The sequence below is a fragment of the Galeopterus variegatus genome, unplaced genomic scaffold (assembly GCF_000696425.1).
Source record: "Galeopterus variegatus unplaced genomic scaffold, G_variegatus-3.0.2 Scaffold391, whole genome shotgun sequence".
Classification (NCBI taxonomy): domain Eukaryota; kingdom Metazoa; phylum Chordata; class Mammalia; order Dermoptera; family Cynocephalidae; genus Galeopterus; species Galeopterus variegatus.
Window position 1 is genome coordinate 398,772 of NW_007726502.1, and position 17,580 is coordinate 416,351.

The 17,580-nt window shown below is 43.5% G+C and overlaps 1 protein-coding gene across 1 annotated transcript in view; it reads right to left on the bottom strand.

Annotated features, from left to right (window-relative positions):
• The window catches only part of COG7 (component of oligomeric golgi complex 7), an 86,697-nt gene extending 69,510 nt beyond the window's left edge, over positions 1-17,187 (bottom strand). Inside the window, exons 1-4 of the mRNA XM_008568260.1 lie at positions 16,903-17,187; positions 7,622-7,770; positions 7,190-7,306; positions 3,373-3,541 (exon numbers count right to left, since the gene is read on the bottom strand). Coding sequence (XP_008566482.1) covers positions 3,373-3,541; positions 7,190-7,306; positions 7,622-7,770; positions 16,903-17,071 — 604 coding nt within the window. The 5' untranslated portion in view covers positions 17,072-17,187. The remainder of the gene's footprint in view (positions 1-3,372; positions 3,542-7,189; positions 7,307-7,621; positions 7,771-16,902) is intronic.
• Positions 17,188-17,580: the final 393 nt, after the last annotated feature.

Sequence of the window (17,580 nt, forward strand, 5' to 3'; positions counted from 1 at the left end):
AACAAGCAGAACTTGTTCTTGAACTGCAAGAATACTGCAATATTGGGAATCCCATTAATATGATTTCCCATATTAATATGGTCAGTGGAAATAAAAATAATACATCCAATCTTTTTTTTTTTTTTCCTTTTTTTTTGTATTTTTTCGTGACCGGCAACGGGATCGCAACCCTCGGTGTTGCGCCCGCACCTTGCTCAGCCAGTGAGCGGCCGGTCTGTATGTGGGATCCGAACCCTCGGCGGGAGCGCCGCCGCACTCTCAAGCGGTGCACTGTAGCACTGCGCCACCGGGCCGGCCCAATACATCCATTCTTGAAAGATGCTTAAAAGGCACTTAATAAAATTTGATTATAATGTTTTTTTAATTACCTAACACAACAGTATCAGTGCAGACTGCAGGTGTTTCTGCCTGTGGAGTTTCTGAACAGCACAGGGATTATATTAGAAACAATTCCCTGATGTGAACAGAGGTACAAAATTCTCCAGAGTTGAGCTCCAAGGCTGCATAATTTTGGTATAGCTTCAACACCAGGGCACAGGAGGTCTTGTCTAGTGAGAGAACTAAAATGTGGAGAAATCATCTTTTGAGGGAGAACAGTGTTGTTGTTTGGCATGAGGAGGTTAAAATGCTCTTAACCATACTGAAAATTCAACTATCCAGGGAGTCATTCTCCAAGGATTCTGTGCACTTGGGCGACCACATGTCCCAGTTGGCTCAGGATGGTCCTGGTTCACACATGTTGTCTCAGCTTAATTATTAAAAGCACTCCCTTCAACCATGAAAAAAAGGAAATATCGCCATTTACAACAACATGAATGAAACTGGAGGGCATTACACAAAGTGAAATAAGCCAGAAAGAGAAAGATACATACTGTATGATCACAGTTACACACAGAATCTAAAAGAGTCGAACTTATAGAAACAGAAAGTAGAACGGTGACTGCCAAGGGCTGTGGGATGGGGGAGGTAGGGAGATCTTGGTCAAAGCGTACAAAATTTCAGTTATAAGATGAATAAGTTCTGGGGATCTGATTAAGTAACTATATTACTCTTAATATAGTTATTATTAACTATAGTTAATAACAAGGTATTGTATACCTTGAAATTTGCTAAGAGAATAGATCGTAAGTGTTCTCACCACAAAAAGAAAAAAAATGGTAACTATGTGAGGTGATGGATGTGCTAACTACCTTTTTGGTGTTAGTCATTCACAATTTGTACGTATATCAAATCATTACATTGTATACCTTAAGTATATAGAATTTTGTCAATTATACCTCAATAAAGCTGGGGGGAAATGCACTCCCTCTTCCTCTCAAAAGTGTTTGAGTTTAATAATAATTTATATGGTCAAACTCAGCATACTGAAATTTTATATTTATATGTATAATTAGACTTTATATGTGCACATCTGAATATTCATATTTATAATTATCTAGCAATAACTTTTTAAAAAATTATTGAATCCTTGTCTCAGCACACTCGCCTATCCTAAAACAAATTTAAAAATCAGATAAGGGGCCGAGTCCGTGGCGCACTCGGGAGAGTGCGGCACTGGGAGCACAGCAGTGCTCCCGCCGCAGGTTCGGATCCTACATAGGGATGACCGGTGCGCTCACAGCGCTCACTGGCTGAGCGCGGTGCGGCCGGTCTAAAAAAAAAAAAAAAAAAAAAAATCAGATAAGACTCTTACGGTCTCAGAACTTCTTATGATTCAATTTCATCAGCAGCAATGTTCCATCACATAAACAGAGCTGATGCTACATCTCAAGAGATGAGTTTTCAGAACAGGAGAGAGTAAAACGACATCGTCAATTGTTGTTCACAACGAGAAACAGAGAAGTGTAAACTGATAGTAGCCAATGTCATAGTTGTTGGAGACCTTCAGCAGAACAGATTCAGGAGAACATTAAACCCAGGAAGGAAGGGCTCACATAACGTATGAGCAGGAGCAAGAGAAACACAAGCAGTAGATACAGACTATACCCTGTCCAATGCAAATAGCTGTGAAAGAGGAAAACAAACAAACAAAAAACCTAAATAGCTGTGAAGGTAAAAGGAACAGCTTTACTGCTGCTTCCTGTTTAACTAATAGGTGCGTGGACGGAAGGGAAAGAGAGAATTAGATAAACTTATCTGAAAAATCACTGGAAAATAATAAACTATCATAATGTTCTTGATAATGGTCAAAACTCATCAAATGGTACATTTAAGATTTTTTTATTTCTCTAAATATAAAATTTTACCTCAAAAAGAAAAAGAATCATGAACCAAAACTGTGCTGTAGCTATCGATATGAACACTGAAGGGTTTAGGAGTCAAGTGTACTGATGATGTCTGAAACTTACTTTGAAATGCATCGAAAAAATAAGATGGATCAACAGATGGATAGAAGGATGAATAGGTGGGCAGATAAAGCAAATGCAGCAAAATGCTAATGCTACGATTTAGATGGTATATTCACTGTACTTGTTCTTTTTTTTGGTGACTGGCTGTTTGGGGATCTGAACCCTTAACCTTGGTATTACCAACACCACACTCTCCCAGGTGAGCTAACCAGCCAGCCTCTTACTGTACTTGTTCCAACGTTTTTGTATGTTTGAAAATTTCACATAAAATGTTGAAAACAGAGCCCAGCATGCGAGGGTTCCTGTGAGATGGGCACCGTGAGCCCTAGCCCCAACCCCACCGTCCCCGCCACCCACCTAGGCAAGCAGAGCCAGGCCAATGCGTGGGGGGTCCTAGGAGATGGGGGCTGTGGGCCCTACCACCCCCACCCCAATCCCCACTGCCTCACATCCAGGCCTGCAATGGAACCAGCCCGATGCATAGGATCCTGAGAGAGGGGGGCAGGACAGCCCCATGCCTGCCCACAACTAGATCCTAGAATGTACTTATTAACTATGTGTTATTTCTTTGGGTATGTGACTTATCTGCTCATGTCCTTCACCAAATTTCAGCTTAGATTTTTCTAAGTCATTTTTAAGAGTTCTTTTTGCAATAAGGATATTAATCTTTGTGTGTTTAAAAAAAAAAAAGTAGCACCAGCCAGTGGCTCACATGGGAGAGTGTGGTGCTGATTAACACCAAGGCCATGGGTTCGGATCCCTCTATAGGGATGGCTGGTTCACTCACTTGGGAGAGTGTGGTGCTGACAACACCAAGTCAAGGGTTAAGATACCCTTACTGGTCATCTTTAAATAAATAAATAAATAAAATAAAATATTGAAAACATGTTAAGCATCATAAAGTTACAAATTTACTTCCAATTCACATAATTTAATCAACATCAAAACATTCTAAAGACTGAAGACTCAGAAAGCCTTATCTTTCTAAAGAAGTGTATACAGATGAAAAATGGCCAGCACTCACCTACAGACTGGGAGGTGAATGCTGCTACAATCTGGGTACTGGCCAGGGCCTCCAGCCTGTTCTTCAGTGCCTCTAAGTGCACACATTTTTCTGAGTAGTCTGGTGTATCAACAAGCATCATTAAGCTGTTCTGCATACCTGTTAGTTTGGCAGAAATCACAGCTATGTCCTAAAAAATGACCAAAAAAGAGGACATTTATCTTAAAGGACCCCTGTTACCTCAATTGAGAATGTATAAAACATGTAAAAAGGCTATTAACAAAATAAGAAAATGGCCCACAAACATATTATGTTCAACATTATTAGTACTCAAAGAAATGCAAATTTAAACAAGGAATTGCCATTTTCCTCCTAACGAATTGGAAAACCTTTTGAAAAATTATAACCATTGTTGGTGAGGTGCAAAGAAAAAAAGACAATCAGTCTGGCATCATTATATTTATCCTGTTTTTCTCAAAGGCAACTTATCAATATGTGTCAAGAGTTTTAAAAATATTCACATCCTTGGGCCGGCCCGGTGGCGCACTGCTACAGTGCGCCGCTTGGGAGTGCGGCGGCGCTCCCGCCAAGGGTTCGGATCCCGCATACGGACCGGCCGCTCACTGGCTGAGCGAGGTGCGGGCGCAACACCGAGGGTTGCGATCCCGTTGCCGGTCCCGGTCCGGTACGGGCACGACACTGAGGGTTGCGATCCGTTGCCGGTCACGAAAAAAGACAAAAAGGAAAAAAAAAAAATATTCACATCCTTTAGCTTGGTATTTTCTCTTCTAGAAATCTGTCCTAAGGAGATAATCAGAGGATATCAAGATATTATTCACATCCTTTAACTTGGTATTTTCTCTTCTAGAAATCTGTCCTAAGGAGATAATCAGAGGATATCAAGATATTAATGTATTATAACTAATCAATGTGATTTTAGTGTTAAAATAACAAAAACCTGGAAGCAACCTAAATCTTCCATAATAGAAAATAAAATATAAATTATAGGTCATTCACAATGGCATGTGGAATATTGTGCAGCCACTAAAAATTATGTTTTTGAAATGTATTAATAACATAAAATACTTTTACTATTAAATGAGATAAACACCATAAAAAAGTATATAGATGCCAGAGTCGCAATTTGTTTCATATATATCAATGCATACATTCCCGTAATACTCATACATGCATACATATGAAATACAACATGGAGGGTTGGCCAGTTAGCTCAGTTGACTAGAGCATGGTGCTGATAACACCAAGGTCCAGAGTTAGATCCTTGTACCAGCCAGCCACCAAATTAAAAAAAAAAAAAAAAAAAAAAACCAACAAAAATACATACATGAGTACAAATATGTACAAACACATAGAAAATATATCTAAGAAATATAAAAAGTATATTAATAGGGCATATGAATAAGGATAATGTTTTCTTCCTTGTATTTTTTCTGAATTTTCTAAATCTTCTAAGACACATATAAACTATGCTTATAATTAGAAGAATACATGTTATTTTTAAAAAAGAATTAAGAGTAGGGCCAAGCCTGTGGCGCACTCGGGAGAGTGCAGTGCTGGGAGCGCAGCAGCGCTCCCACCGCGGGTTCGGATCCTATATAGGGATGACCAGTGCGCTCACAGCGCTCACTGGCTGAGCGTGGTGCGTCCGGTCTCAAAAAGGAAAAAAAAAAAGAATTAAGAGTAATAACTGACAGTATTTCATCTCAACATTCAGCGGATATCTATGATATACCAGATACTGTATTAGATATTTGAGACCCAAGCATGAATAAGGTCACATTTACAGAGATGAGTTCACAACGTACTGGGACAGAAAGATCACAATACAATTTAAGAAGAATGGCTCAAGTGTTACAGGGGCACAGGGGAGGGAGCAATTAATTTTGCCTATGAGGGGCAAGGGGCCAGCAGGGAGAGCCATGAAAAGAAGTGACACTTTAGCTGGACCTTGAGGGACGAGTGGAGGCCTCCTCTACTGCAAAGAGAGGGAGAGGAAGGATGGATCAGGCAGACAAGGGAAGCACAAAGTCACAAGATAGGAACATACAGAGGGAGTGGCCAGACAGCACGCTGAAAAGGCACACCCAAACCCTGCTGTGAAAGACACGTGTGCCTGGTAGTGGGCTTGGAATTTACCTGGTAGAAAACGGGGAGTCAACGGGGGGTGGGGGGGAGAAGATATAACAACTACAATTTTCTTCGAAGAAGTTACAACAAGCAAACGGAAAGGACATTTCTGGGTGGGAGGGGGGAGAGGGAGGAGGGAGGGAGGTTTCGGTGACGGGCCATAATAATCAACCACATTGTATATTGACAAAATAAAAATTTAAAGGAAAAATAAATTAATTAATTAATTAATTAATTTAAAAAAAAAGAAAACGGGGAGTCACCACAAGTTAAAATACAGGGGAGGGAAGGGAGACAGGGAAATGGCACATCCCACTGTATGCTGCAGAAGACCCCGGTGGTCGCAAGGAGGATAAACTGGAGAGTGGGAAGGACTTGGCAGCAAGCAGACTAAGGAATGGCTGCTGCAAAGGTCTAGAAGCAAATGACTAAAAAGCACGACTAGAATGGTGGCAGAGGGATAAAAAAAAGATACACTGACTAGGAAGATGGGTGGCAGGGAAGAGGGCACAGTTAAGCACAGCTGAGGTTACCAGCCTTAATGCTTGGATGGGAAACAACTCCGTGAATCAAGGCAGGGAGGCCATGAGAAAGAGTAAATGGAGGGTAACTTGGGACAGAAATAAAGAGCTCCGTTTCTGAAGCTCCTAGGGAGAGTCCAGCTGGATACATTTGGTCTTGTGGGCAGGTGGAGAAAAACAAGATTTATAACTTTCAGTTAATTAACATTGTAGTTCAGTACCATTAAAATGAGAGACCATATTTAAATCCATTCTCTCCCATACACATGCCAGGAGTTCAATAAGACTGGCGACTTACATCTATGAAGCCTGGATCAATTAAACTTGTCAAGTACCCTGAGGGGCTCTGAAAGGGAATGGGAAGGAGCATAGATCTGCTGCATTAAAGACAATGACAGCTGACACAGAATAACAGATACGTCACTGGGGGAAGAATGAGGGGCAGGGAAGTGTCACCATGTGCTACCAATCATGGAATAAAAGGGTGGGGAACATCTATGTGTGTGTACATCTGCAATAAAAGGCATAAAGCCAGTAACAGAGTTTGTCTGTAGAAAAAAAACCTAGGGGATTCAGGTGTGGGGGGTCAGGGTTAGGAAAAAAAATCTATTTTTCACAGTTTATTCCTGTTTACTAATTTTTTCCCATGTGCATTTATAACTTTTTTAAAAACTTAAAGAAGATTTTTAAAAAGCAAAAGAGATCATAAATAATTCATTCTGCTTTACAATTGAAAAAGTTTTTCATAAGATGTCATCTCACTTCATCCTTACAACCAAGTATCAAAAGTATTTCTATTTTCCACACTTTGCAGCCCGAGAGGGTTAAGTAACTGGCCAAGGACCCACGGTGTGTAGGGACCTCTCCTATGTTCCACGCTATCATTTCCCCTGTATCTTCTCTGCCTGTGCATTGTAACTGAGGCTTCTCCTGAACTCACTCTCTGAGACCAAGAGGCTTCAGTCAAGCACAGGCAGCAGACTGAAAGGGTGGAAGTACTCAGCGGTTTCAGATCTTCCCCCACACCATGTCTGAATGCTTCTGTACGCCACTACTGACTTTCCCTTACAGCCTTACAGTTTCGATGAATGGCTCTCTCATTTGCTTTCTCCAAACCTCAAGTTCCTCCCTAAGTAAATTTCTCAACATCCCCTAAACAAGAAACCTACTTGAGTCTTAAATGTCTCCTCAATATCAGCACTCAGTGTGCTCCACTTGTCTGCTTCTTGCAGAGATTCGACAGCAAGTTGCATTCTGGACTTGACCTGGTCAATTTCTACCAGTACCTGAAAGAGAAATGAGGGGTACAAAATAAAGCAGCAGCTCTTTTTCTCTACACTCCACCAGTGCCTGGAAACGTAAGGATCATGGCATATCCTGTCTTTAGAGAGTTTCTGTACCCCAAACAGCAATTGTGTGGCTAAATTTGTTCAGCAGACGCTAAAGAGATGAATTGACAGAAAGAACCAAGAAAAAGAGCAGTGTGAATGCTGGGCAGAATTCTGAGTTGTTGGCCTCCCACAGTTCTGTGCTGTAAACACTTACAAGAGTGAATATCTTCCGAAAACAAAAATCAACATTTCAGACAGGAACCAGAATACCTGCATTGACTGAGATGTGTCCTGTTCAAATTTTTTAATGTCCTCCTTGACAAGAATCATTTGTTCTTTCAGAAAAGATGCCTCCTGTTTAAGGGCTTCAATGTCACGGAGCACTTTGGGCATGTTCTGAAGAGCCTGGTGACTTGTTTCTGTAGCAAAAAAATCAAGGACAACAATATGCACAAAAGGTGAAAATCACACCAGTCACCAACAAAAAATATAAATCAAACCAGACGACAGAAAAGAAATTTTCCCTAAAGCATTACCAACCACACAGTTTTTACAGACTGTGGAAAATGTGGGACAGGAGAGAAGGGCAGTGAAGTGGCCTCTGCCAGGACCATGTCCCCAGACTGATGGGTAAGGGCAGTGGTAAGGGCAATTTAACAAGGCATAAACCAGATCCAACACTAGCCATTTGCCACCACCGAGTTAAATCACAACTCCTTTTGTAAGGAAGAAGGAATCTGACAGGTAAATGCCAGCTATGCACCAAGTGCTTTACATATGTCACTTACTGTCCACCGCAATCATTAGAGCCATCTCTTACCCAGAAGAAAACTGAGGCCCAGAGAGTTAAGTAACTTGCCCAAGATTTCACAGAGCTGAAACCAAGCCTTACATGTGTCTGGCCCCAACGTCTGCTTTCCATGGTCTGTTATTTTTAAAATTTTTTTCGTGTTCCCATACTCTTTTATTTTGTTGGGCTTTCTCTGGGTTATTTTTCTGCTAACTCCAACACTTGTAGGAATATACCTGATTTTCCTTATTACCAGGGAGACACTACTTCAAATGATTACCCATTGTAGAGCAGAAAAAAAACATGTATTTGATGGATGACTTTGAATATGGTTTCTTTCCTACTTTAGGTTAAAATTGGGTTAAGAAAATCTTCAGCAGGTGTCCATCCAAAAAAAGTCATTGCTATGACTCATTATGAGACGTTTAGGCAAGCCCACTTGAGACATGAGTGGGTGACACTGCAAACGGAAGGCTCCTGTTTTGGAATTTCAACAGCCTGTGGAGCCTTCCGAATGGGAAACTACCAACTCTGGCTCAAGTTCTCCATGGGTTCTGGTCTGTTCTGTACCTTACCAAAATCTTGCAGGTGGGGCCAAGAGCAAGGACAGGGATATGCCTGAGCTACAAGCAAGAGCAAGCCTCTCCCGTGTCCCCCAAGTTATACGTAATCTTCCGGCAATTCTCAGGGTAAGTAAGAGCTCCCTGGGTGCTGTGGCTGCCATACTGTACAACCTGGGAAGAGAGTGATTCATACACCAAACCCTGATCTTTTACCAGTTTGAGGGAGAATGAGGACACGTCCACACGTGTCCTTACTTAACAGCTGAGGCCATGTAGCCAGCCTAGGGGAAATAAATACTAGAGAGTCTCCAATTAGTCCAGTGGTTCTTAGACTAGAGCATGTTTCTGAATCACCCAAAGTTCCTCATTCAGTAGGTAAGGGATGGAGCCCAAGGTCTGAATTTCTAACACATCTGTAGACAATGAGGCCAGGACCACGTGTTAAGAGCCACTAGCCTGTTCCTTCATTGCTCCCCTACTCTGGCTGAGGAGCAGGAGGCTAAATTGTACCTGTGTGACTGAACTGCAGCACCATGGCACCGTCTTTATATGGCCCATCATGTGGTCTGCACAGTGACATGCCAAGGAGAGGCACATGATTGGTTTCTTCATGCAGCCCTTTCATAAACGGTGTCATCCCTGACAAGACGGATAGCTCTTTCGCATCAAAATAACTTTCTGTGGCTTTTTTTTTTTTTTCCTTTTTGTCTTTTTTACTGACCGGCAACTGGATCGCAACCCTCGGTGTTGCACCCGCATCGCGCTCAGCCAGTGAGCGGGAACCAGTCTCCACATGGGATCCGAACCCTCGGCAGGAGTGCCGCCATGCTCCCAAGTGCACCGGGCCAGCCCAACTTTCTGTGGCTTTGTAACACCAAGGTCAAGGGATCAGTTCCCTGTACCAGCCAGCTGCCAAATAAAGTACAGTACAGTAAAGTACAGTATAGTACAGTACAGTACAGTATAGCACAGCATAGTACACTAAAATACAGTAGAGTACAGTAGAGTGCCATACAGTAAAGTACAGTAAAATGCAGTACAGTAGAGTACAGTGCAGTAGAGTGTGGTATGGTAGAGTCCAGTACAGTTGAGTGCAGCAGAGTACAGTGAAGTGCAGAAGAGTGCAGTACAGTCGTGTACAGTATGGTAGAGGGCAGTGCAGTAGAGTGCAGTACAGTAGAGCACACTACAGTGCAGTACAGTACAGTAAATACAGTATGGTACAGTAAAGTAACATAAAGTAAAATAAAATAATTATCTGAAGACAGTTATAAAGCATGATGAACGGGCCAGCCCGTGGCTCACTCGGGAGAGTGTGGTGCTGATAACACCAAGGCCCCGGGTTCGGATCCCATATAGGGATGGCCGTTAGCTCACTGGGTGAATGTGGTGCTGACAACACCAAGTCAAGGGTTAAGATCCTCTTACCGGTCATCTTTAAAAAAAAAAAAAGCATGATGAACAGCAATGTTGTTCCATGATCTTTCCAAAATGCAGTCCACAGACCACCAGCATCAGCTGGAATACGTTTAAAATGCAGGTACCAAGGTTACCTGCCAGAGATCGTGATTTAGTAGGTCTGGTATGAGACCAAGGAATCTGCATGTTTTAACAGATGTCCCAAGTACAGAATAAAATTAGAAAATCTTTGCAGACCCTGATGTGTTATCAGGAATCAGGAGAATTGACAGCATAACCATTTAAACCCTTTAAAGAGCAATTCAACCACAGTCTTCTGCTCCAAGAGCATATTGAACAGAGCCTTCACATCCTGAAGATGTATTTCAGGAACCTGTTAAAACAGCTCTGCCACAAAACAGCCATCTGTTTCCACCACTGACCCCAAGAAAAGTTCTCAGACTAAAGAACCAAAGACATAACACATAAAGATTTCTCCAATGCACAGGCACTTCACTGACTTTAACAGTGCCATTGTGGCCCCTGCCAGGTCTCCCACCTGCTGAACCTTGTGGTCACTCTTCAGGCCCCTGCTGCTTCCCTATGGGCCCGTTCTTCCCTCTCCTCAGCTTCCCCAAATTTAGTCCACTCCTGTATCTATTTTAAAACTATCACTTCCAGTGGTCGCCTCTGTTAGGATAAGGGCCAGGTTCCACTGTGAAGGGGCACGAGGGCACTTCCAGATGATGGCAACATTCCATATCTTGATGGAGGGCTGAGTTATACTAGCTGCATATATTTGTCAAAATTCCTCAAACTCTAGGCCCAGCCCGTGGCTCACTTGGGAGAGTGTGGTGCTGATAACATCAAGGCCATGGGTTCGGATCCCTATATAGGGATGGCCGGTTCGCTCACTTGGGAGAGCGTGGTGCTGACAACACCAAGTCAAGGGTTAAGCTCCCTTTACTGGTCATCTTTAAAAAAAAAAAAAAAAAAAAACTGTAGGGGCTGGCCGGTTAGTTCAGTTGGTTAGCATGTGGTGCTGATAACACCAGGGTCCAGAGTTCACCCCTATACCAGTCAGCCACCAAAAGAAAAAGTAAATAAATATTGAACTCTAATGTTTAGGTTTCTAACTGAAATGTTTAGGGGTGAAGTGTACTGATGTCTACAACCTGTGTTGAAATACACCAAAAATAAGATGGATCAATGGATGGAGGGATGGATAAATGGATGGATTTGTGATAAAGCAAAACACTAAAATGTTAATTGCAGAATCTAGGTGGGGGGTAGATAGATCTTCACTACAACGTTCTCCTAACGTTACTGTATGTTTGATACCACCATCCATGGTTGCTTTTCAAGAATCTGCTATCATTCCTTTTTTTCTCTCTTTTTATTTTATTTTTTAATATTTTTTTGTTCTCATTCTTATTTTCACTCCTTTTCATCCCTCATTCCAATCCAACAGCAAGTTCTCTCCTTTCTTCCTCCTAAAATCATCTTAAATCTACCCATCTCTCACCATCTTCACTGCCATCACCCCAGTCAAAGTCACTATCATCTCTTTTCTGGACTACAGCAATAGCCTCCTGAATGGGGACATAAATTGAAACGTGTCATACTCCCTGCTTAAAAATCCTTTGTGCCTTCATTTTAAATCAAATCCAAACTCTTGGGCCGGCCCGGTGGCGCACTGGATAGTGTGCCGCTTGGGAAGCGCGGCGGCGCTCCCGCCCGAGGGTTCGGATCCCACATACAGACCGGTTCCCGCTCACTGGCTGAGCGAGGCGCGGGAGCAACACCGAGGGTTGCAATCCCGTTGCCGGTCCCCGGTCCGGTACGGGGGCAACACTGAGGGTTGCGATCCGTTGCCGGACACGGAAAAAGACAAAAAAAAAAAAAAAAAAATCCAAACTCTTTAATGTGACATTAAAATCCCTGAATGATCTGGCCCTTGCCGAACTCTCCAACACAAAGCTGGGTCTTGTTCAACAACTTATCTCTAGAACCTGGAAAACAGACTGTGTCCAATGAACATCTATTGACTGAATGAATGAACAAATCAGTCCTCCAATTTGGGGCCCTCAACATGTCCTGCTTGAACCTCTGCAAGAGTTGCTCTTCACTGCAGACCTGAACCCTTTTCTCATCTTCCATGAAAATAAAGCTTTACACCTCTGAAGGCTACCCAAAGCTAAGAGATGAAAGCCAAACTCTTTAGGTTGGCCAAAAAAGACCTTTCACAGACTAATCCTGGTCTACTTTTCTGCCTCATCTCCAGCTACATCTCCCCCATGAAAGCATAATTCTCCAATAATAATAATAATAATAACAACAACTATTATTTATTGATGTTATTCATGAAGCTTTGTTTGAACTTATCACCCTTCTCTGGACTGGCTAGGCCTTTCCTTATCAACATGCTTCTAATGTTCCCTCTCTGTGCTGTTCCCTCTCTCTTTAATACCAGAGAGGTAGTGAGTGTAATGGTTAAGAGAATGGGCTTGGGAACCAAAGGCCTGGGTTCAAATCCAACTCCCCTATTCATTAGCAACATGACGCTGGGCAAGTGACTTAACTTCTCTCAGCCTAAGTTACTACAGCTATAAAGTAGAAATAACAGGGCCGGCCCGTGGCTCACTCAGGAGAGTGCGGTGCTGATAACACCAAGGCCACAGGTTCGGATCCTATATAGGGATGGCTGGTTGGCTCACTAGCTGAGCGTGGTGTTGACAACACCAAGCCAAGGGTTGAGATCCCCTTACCGGTCATCTTTTAAAAAAATACATAAATAAAAAATAAAGTAGAAATAACAATTGTGCCTACCTCAAAAAATTAGTCAGTTTTAAGTTAGATAATCATGCCAAAAAGGGGGCACTAAAAGGAGTCTTCAGAAAGTTCATGGAAAATGCGTATTATGAAAAAACTATGCATGTATTGTAAAATTTTTTTGCACAAAATAAACTAGTACAAACTTGTTATAATATGTCTGAAAAAGATCTAGTTGAGATAATAAGAAGGATAAGACATCGGTTTGAAAAAAGTCCCTTTCAGAGCAACGTGAATTCTGCTAAAATTGAAGTAACATCAAATTGATGGTGAAGCTGGGGATGGAAGAATGGTAAAATCATTGATCCTTTATGAAAAGTTTATGGGGACAATGTCCCAAAGAAATCAGCAGTTTACAAGTGGATAAATCATTTTAAGAAGGGATAAGACAATATTGAAGATAAAGCATAGCAAGAGACCACCCACATTAATTTACAACGAAAAAATTAATCTTGTTCATGTCCTAATTGAAGAGGACTGACGATTAACAGCAGAAACAACAGCCACCACCACAGACATCTCAATTGGTTCAGTTTACACAGTTCTGACTGAAAAAATTAAAGTTGAGTAAACTTTCTGTTCAATGGGTACCGAAACTGTTGTGCCCAGATCAGCTGCAGACAAGAGCAGAGCTTTCAATGGAAATTTTAAACAAGTGGGAGCAAGATCCTGAAGCATTTCTTCAAAGAATTGTAACAGGAGATGACATATGGCTTTACCAGTATGATCCTGAAGACAAAGCACAATCAAAGCCATGGCTACCAAGACGTGGTAGTGGTCCAGTCAAAGCAAGAGCAGACCTGTCAAGGGCAAAGGTCACAGCAACAGTATTTGGGGATGCTCAAGGCATTTTGCCTGTTGACTTTCTGGAGGACCAAAGAACAAAAATGCCTGGGAAACCTTCACCACAGAATTCTTTTCTTTTTTTTTTTTTTTTTTTAAAAAGATGACCGGTAAGGGGATCTTAACCCTTGACTTGGTGTTGTCAGCACCACGCTCACCCAGTGAGCGAACCGGCCATCCCTATGTGGGATCCGAATCCGGGGCCTTGGTGTTATCAGCACCGCACTCTCCCGAGTGAGCCACAGGCCGGCCCCACAGAATTCTTTTCCACCATGAGAATGCTCCTGTTAATTCCACTCATCAAACAAAGGCAATCTTGCAAGAGTTTCCATGGGAAATCATTAGGCATCCACCTTACAGTCCTATTTGTTCCTTTTGACTGCTTTTTGTTTTCTAATCTTAAAAAAAATCTTTAAAGGGCACCCCTTTTCCTTCTGTTAATAATGTAAAAAAGGGGCCGAGCCCGTGGCGCACTCGGGTGCGATCGAACACCGCGGGTTCAAATCCTATATGGGGATGGCCGGTCACCGCTCACTGGCTGAGCGCAGTGCGGCCCGTCTCAAAAAAAAAAAAGACAAAAAAAAAAAAGGTAAAAAAGACTGAATTGACATGGTTAAATTCCAGGACTCTCAGTTCTTTAGGGATGGACTAAATCTCTACTATCATCACTTACAAAAGTGTCCTGAACTTAACGGAGTCTATATTGAGAATTAAGGTTTATATTTTTTATTTTTATCTTTTAATTCCATTTTTCCACAAACTTTTTGAAGTCCTCTCATATTAACATTTTGGCCAGGACAATTCTTCACTGCATAGGACTGTCCCAAGCATTGCAGGACATTAAGCATTGCTGGGTCTTTCTGCTAAGTGTCTATCATTGTGTCATTCCCCACCACTGGGACAACTAAAAAAGCTTGCACCAATTTTCAAATATTCCCAGGGATGCGCCTCCAGAGGCCTCAGTGGGGGAGGGGCAGGCAGGGTCATCCCTAAAGACACAGGTGAAGCCACCAGCTTCAGCCCAGAAACCAGGAAAGGGAAAAAGCCAGGACTAGGGGAACCAATTTGAAATGCAACTACCCCCAGGGCTGTATCCTTAAGTGAAGGACCAAGTCGGGCCTAAGGGTGACCATGGTCAGAACTGAGGGTTGCACAAGGTGGCCCAAGTGTGGCTCCCCAGATCCCAAGGCCCCCTGGCCTCTCAGATGCCTGCCACAGTGACCCTCAGTTGGCAGTGACCCCGTCGTCACTGTACAAGATATTTTGTCCTGCTGAGCAGAAGGCATCATCCTCTGCAAACCACCTCTTCCCACAAAGTCTTTCTCCCTGGTATGAAAAAGAACTCTGTACCTCATCCTCCTCTCTCCTGCCAGTGCAATGGCCTTGGTCTTGGAAACCAAAAGGAGAAGGTCTGGCCCTCAAGTGGGGACTCTCCTTCCCATTTGATACTTGAATGCCCCCCTGCCCTGTGCCTTGGACCTGGGCAAAGCTAAAAGGAAGAAACAGCACAACTCACAGTTTGAGCTGGGGGGTGGTCTTGGCAAGGTTCCTGTCCTCCCCCCCCCCCCCCCAACCTTCTCAAAGGAGGAGTGCAGCCTCTTGGGTGACTTGGAAACTCCCGGACGAATTCCATTCTAACTTATTTTGACATGTATACAAAACAACTGTTTAGAGACTCTAATTGTGCAAAGCTCTACTGTGTTTTTATGTTCCCGTTTAAAAGTTTACTTAGCAATAATTATAAATAAATGAATATTCTTTAGTAAAAACAAACAAACAAATATTCCCAGGGATGGGGATGGTGGGAGGCTAGTTTGAGAAACAGTTAGTTAATACATATAAAGCACTTAGAACAGTGTCTGACACATACCAAGCTCTCATACATTTGCTATTGTACTATTATTTATGTCCTCCCTTCCTTTGCCCTATGAAGCCTTCCTTTAAGGCCTAACACAGAGGAAGCAGGTTATGATTTCTCCTAGGAAGGAATAGCTGCCTCCTCCTGCCACCTCTCACAACTCCAGGTTCTGTGCTCAGAAAGGCCACTCCTCACTGTAATTTAACTGTTTACACATCTTCCCCACAGGGCAGGAAGCTCCAGAAAGGTAAACTTTTAATCCCCAGGACCCATTTCCTTTTTTTTTTTTTTTTTTTTATCATTTACTTGTACATATTTGTGGGGTGCAGTGTGTTGTTTTAACACATGCATACACTGCACGGTAATTCACTTAGGGTAGATAGCATCGTTTTGTATCCATTAGTCTACCACTTCTCCTTCCTCCTCCCCCCAGTACCCATTTCTTGATACACGCACAGTAGATGCTTAATAATTAGTAAAAGATGCAAAGTTCAATAAAGAATCTGCAATGAAATAAAGCCCTCCTCCCTTTTTCTTAAACAACGGGCACATCTATAAAACAAAGTTCTGTTTACTGGACCATCTGCTCACAGAGGAAGCAGTCTGTTTAACCGGTGTTTCCAACACAGCCTGGCAAAGAGACCGTCATGCAGCTTGTACTGAACCTACCTACCCTGAATAAAAGTCGAACAGTTACATGAAATGGTTGCTCGTACGTATTACTTTTCATAATTAACGATCCTTAAAAAATAGTTCAAGTAGGGGCCGGCCCGTGGCTCACTTGGGTGAGCGTGGTGCTGACAACACCAAGTCAAGGTGTTAAGATCCCTTTACCGGTCATCTTAAAAAAAAAAAAAAAAAAAAAAAATAGTGTCTCCGTTCAGGCCAACCCCTCCTCCTCAGCTGACATGAATATCCACGAAAACAATTTTTCCCAGATTTGTGTCATTCCCATACACCTTTAATATGTTTTTGCCAGATATAAGATCACCTATTATTATCTAATACTCTCAAAATTCACTCTTTTAAGTTTTACAAGGAAACTATGGGCATCGCCAGAGGTGGAAAACCAACCTCCGGCACTAGCAAGTGCTCAGCACAGGGCAGCACCCGTCTGGGACTCTCCCGGTGTCATGAGGGAGACTGCGGGTCTGGCCTCTTCACCCGGCGAGGCAGCCACTGTCCTCTACCGCCCGCCACGTGCCCACCGGACGCCCCCCGCCCATTTGGGGACCTCTGCCCGCGGCCGGGACGCCGCGCGGCTCACCCTCCACGGCGTGGTTCACCTCCTGGATGAACAGCTGTAGCTTCATCACCAGCGTGGCCGCGTGGCCGTCTGCCTTCCCGGCCGTCACCTCCTTGGGGCCAGCCCTGAAGGCCGCGTTGATCCACTCCTTCACGTCGAAGTCGTCGGCCAGGAACCTGGAGAAGTCCATGGCGGCACGACCTCGGGCCCGGCGTCCAGGCCTTGAGAGCTGACTCCGGCAATGAGGATGCGGAAGCGGGCGGCGCTGCCCGAGCCCCAGGGATGGCCTCCGAGGCTGCACGCCGGTACCTACGCGGCCCGGGGGACAGCGCGCGCAAGCCAGGGCTGGATGACCCTCGCCGCGCGCCGTACTTGTTCCGGAAGCAGGCGGCCGTTTCCATAGCGACTGCTGGCGCTCGGAGCACTAGGGTGGGCGGGTGCAGGAGAAACGCCCCAGGCTGGTGCAAATTTCCCACTTCTGCTGACACTTGCTGAGCACTAAACAATGTAGTCACTATAAAGCCCTTACATATATTAGCGCATTTAATCCTCACGGTCTCATGAGTATCATTATTCTCCCCAACGTATATAGATGAAGACCGAGCCCATGGAGCAACGGGTGACTTTGAAATCACATTGCTAGAAACCGGCACTGTCTACAGTATCCCCGCCGCTCCCCGCCACCCCCCCCCCCCCCCC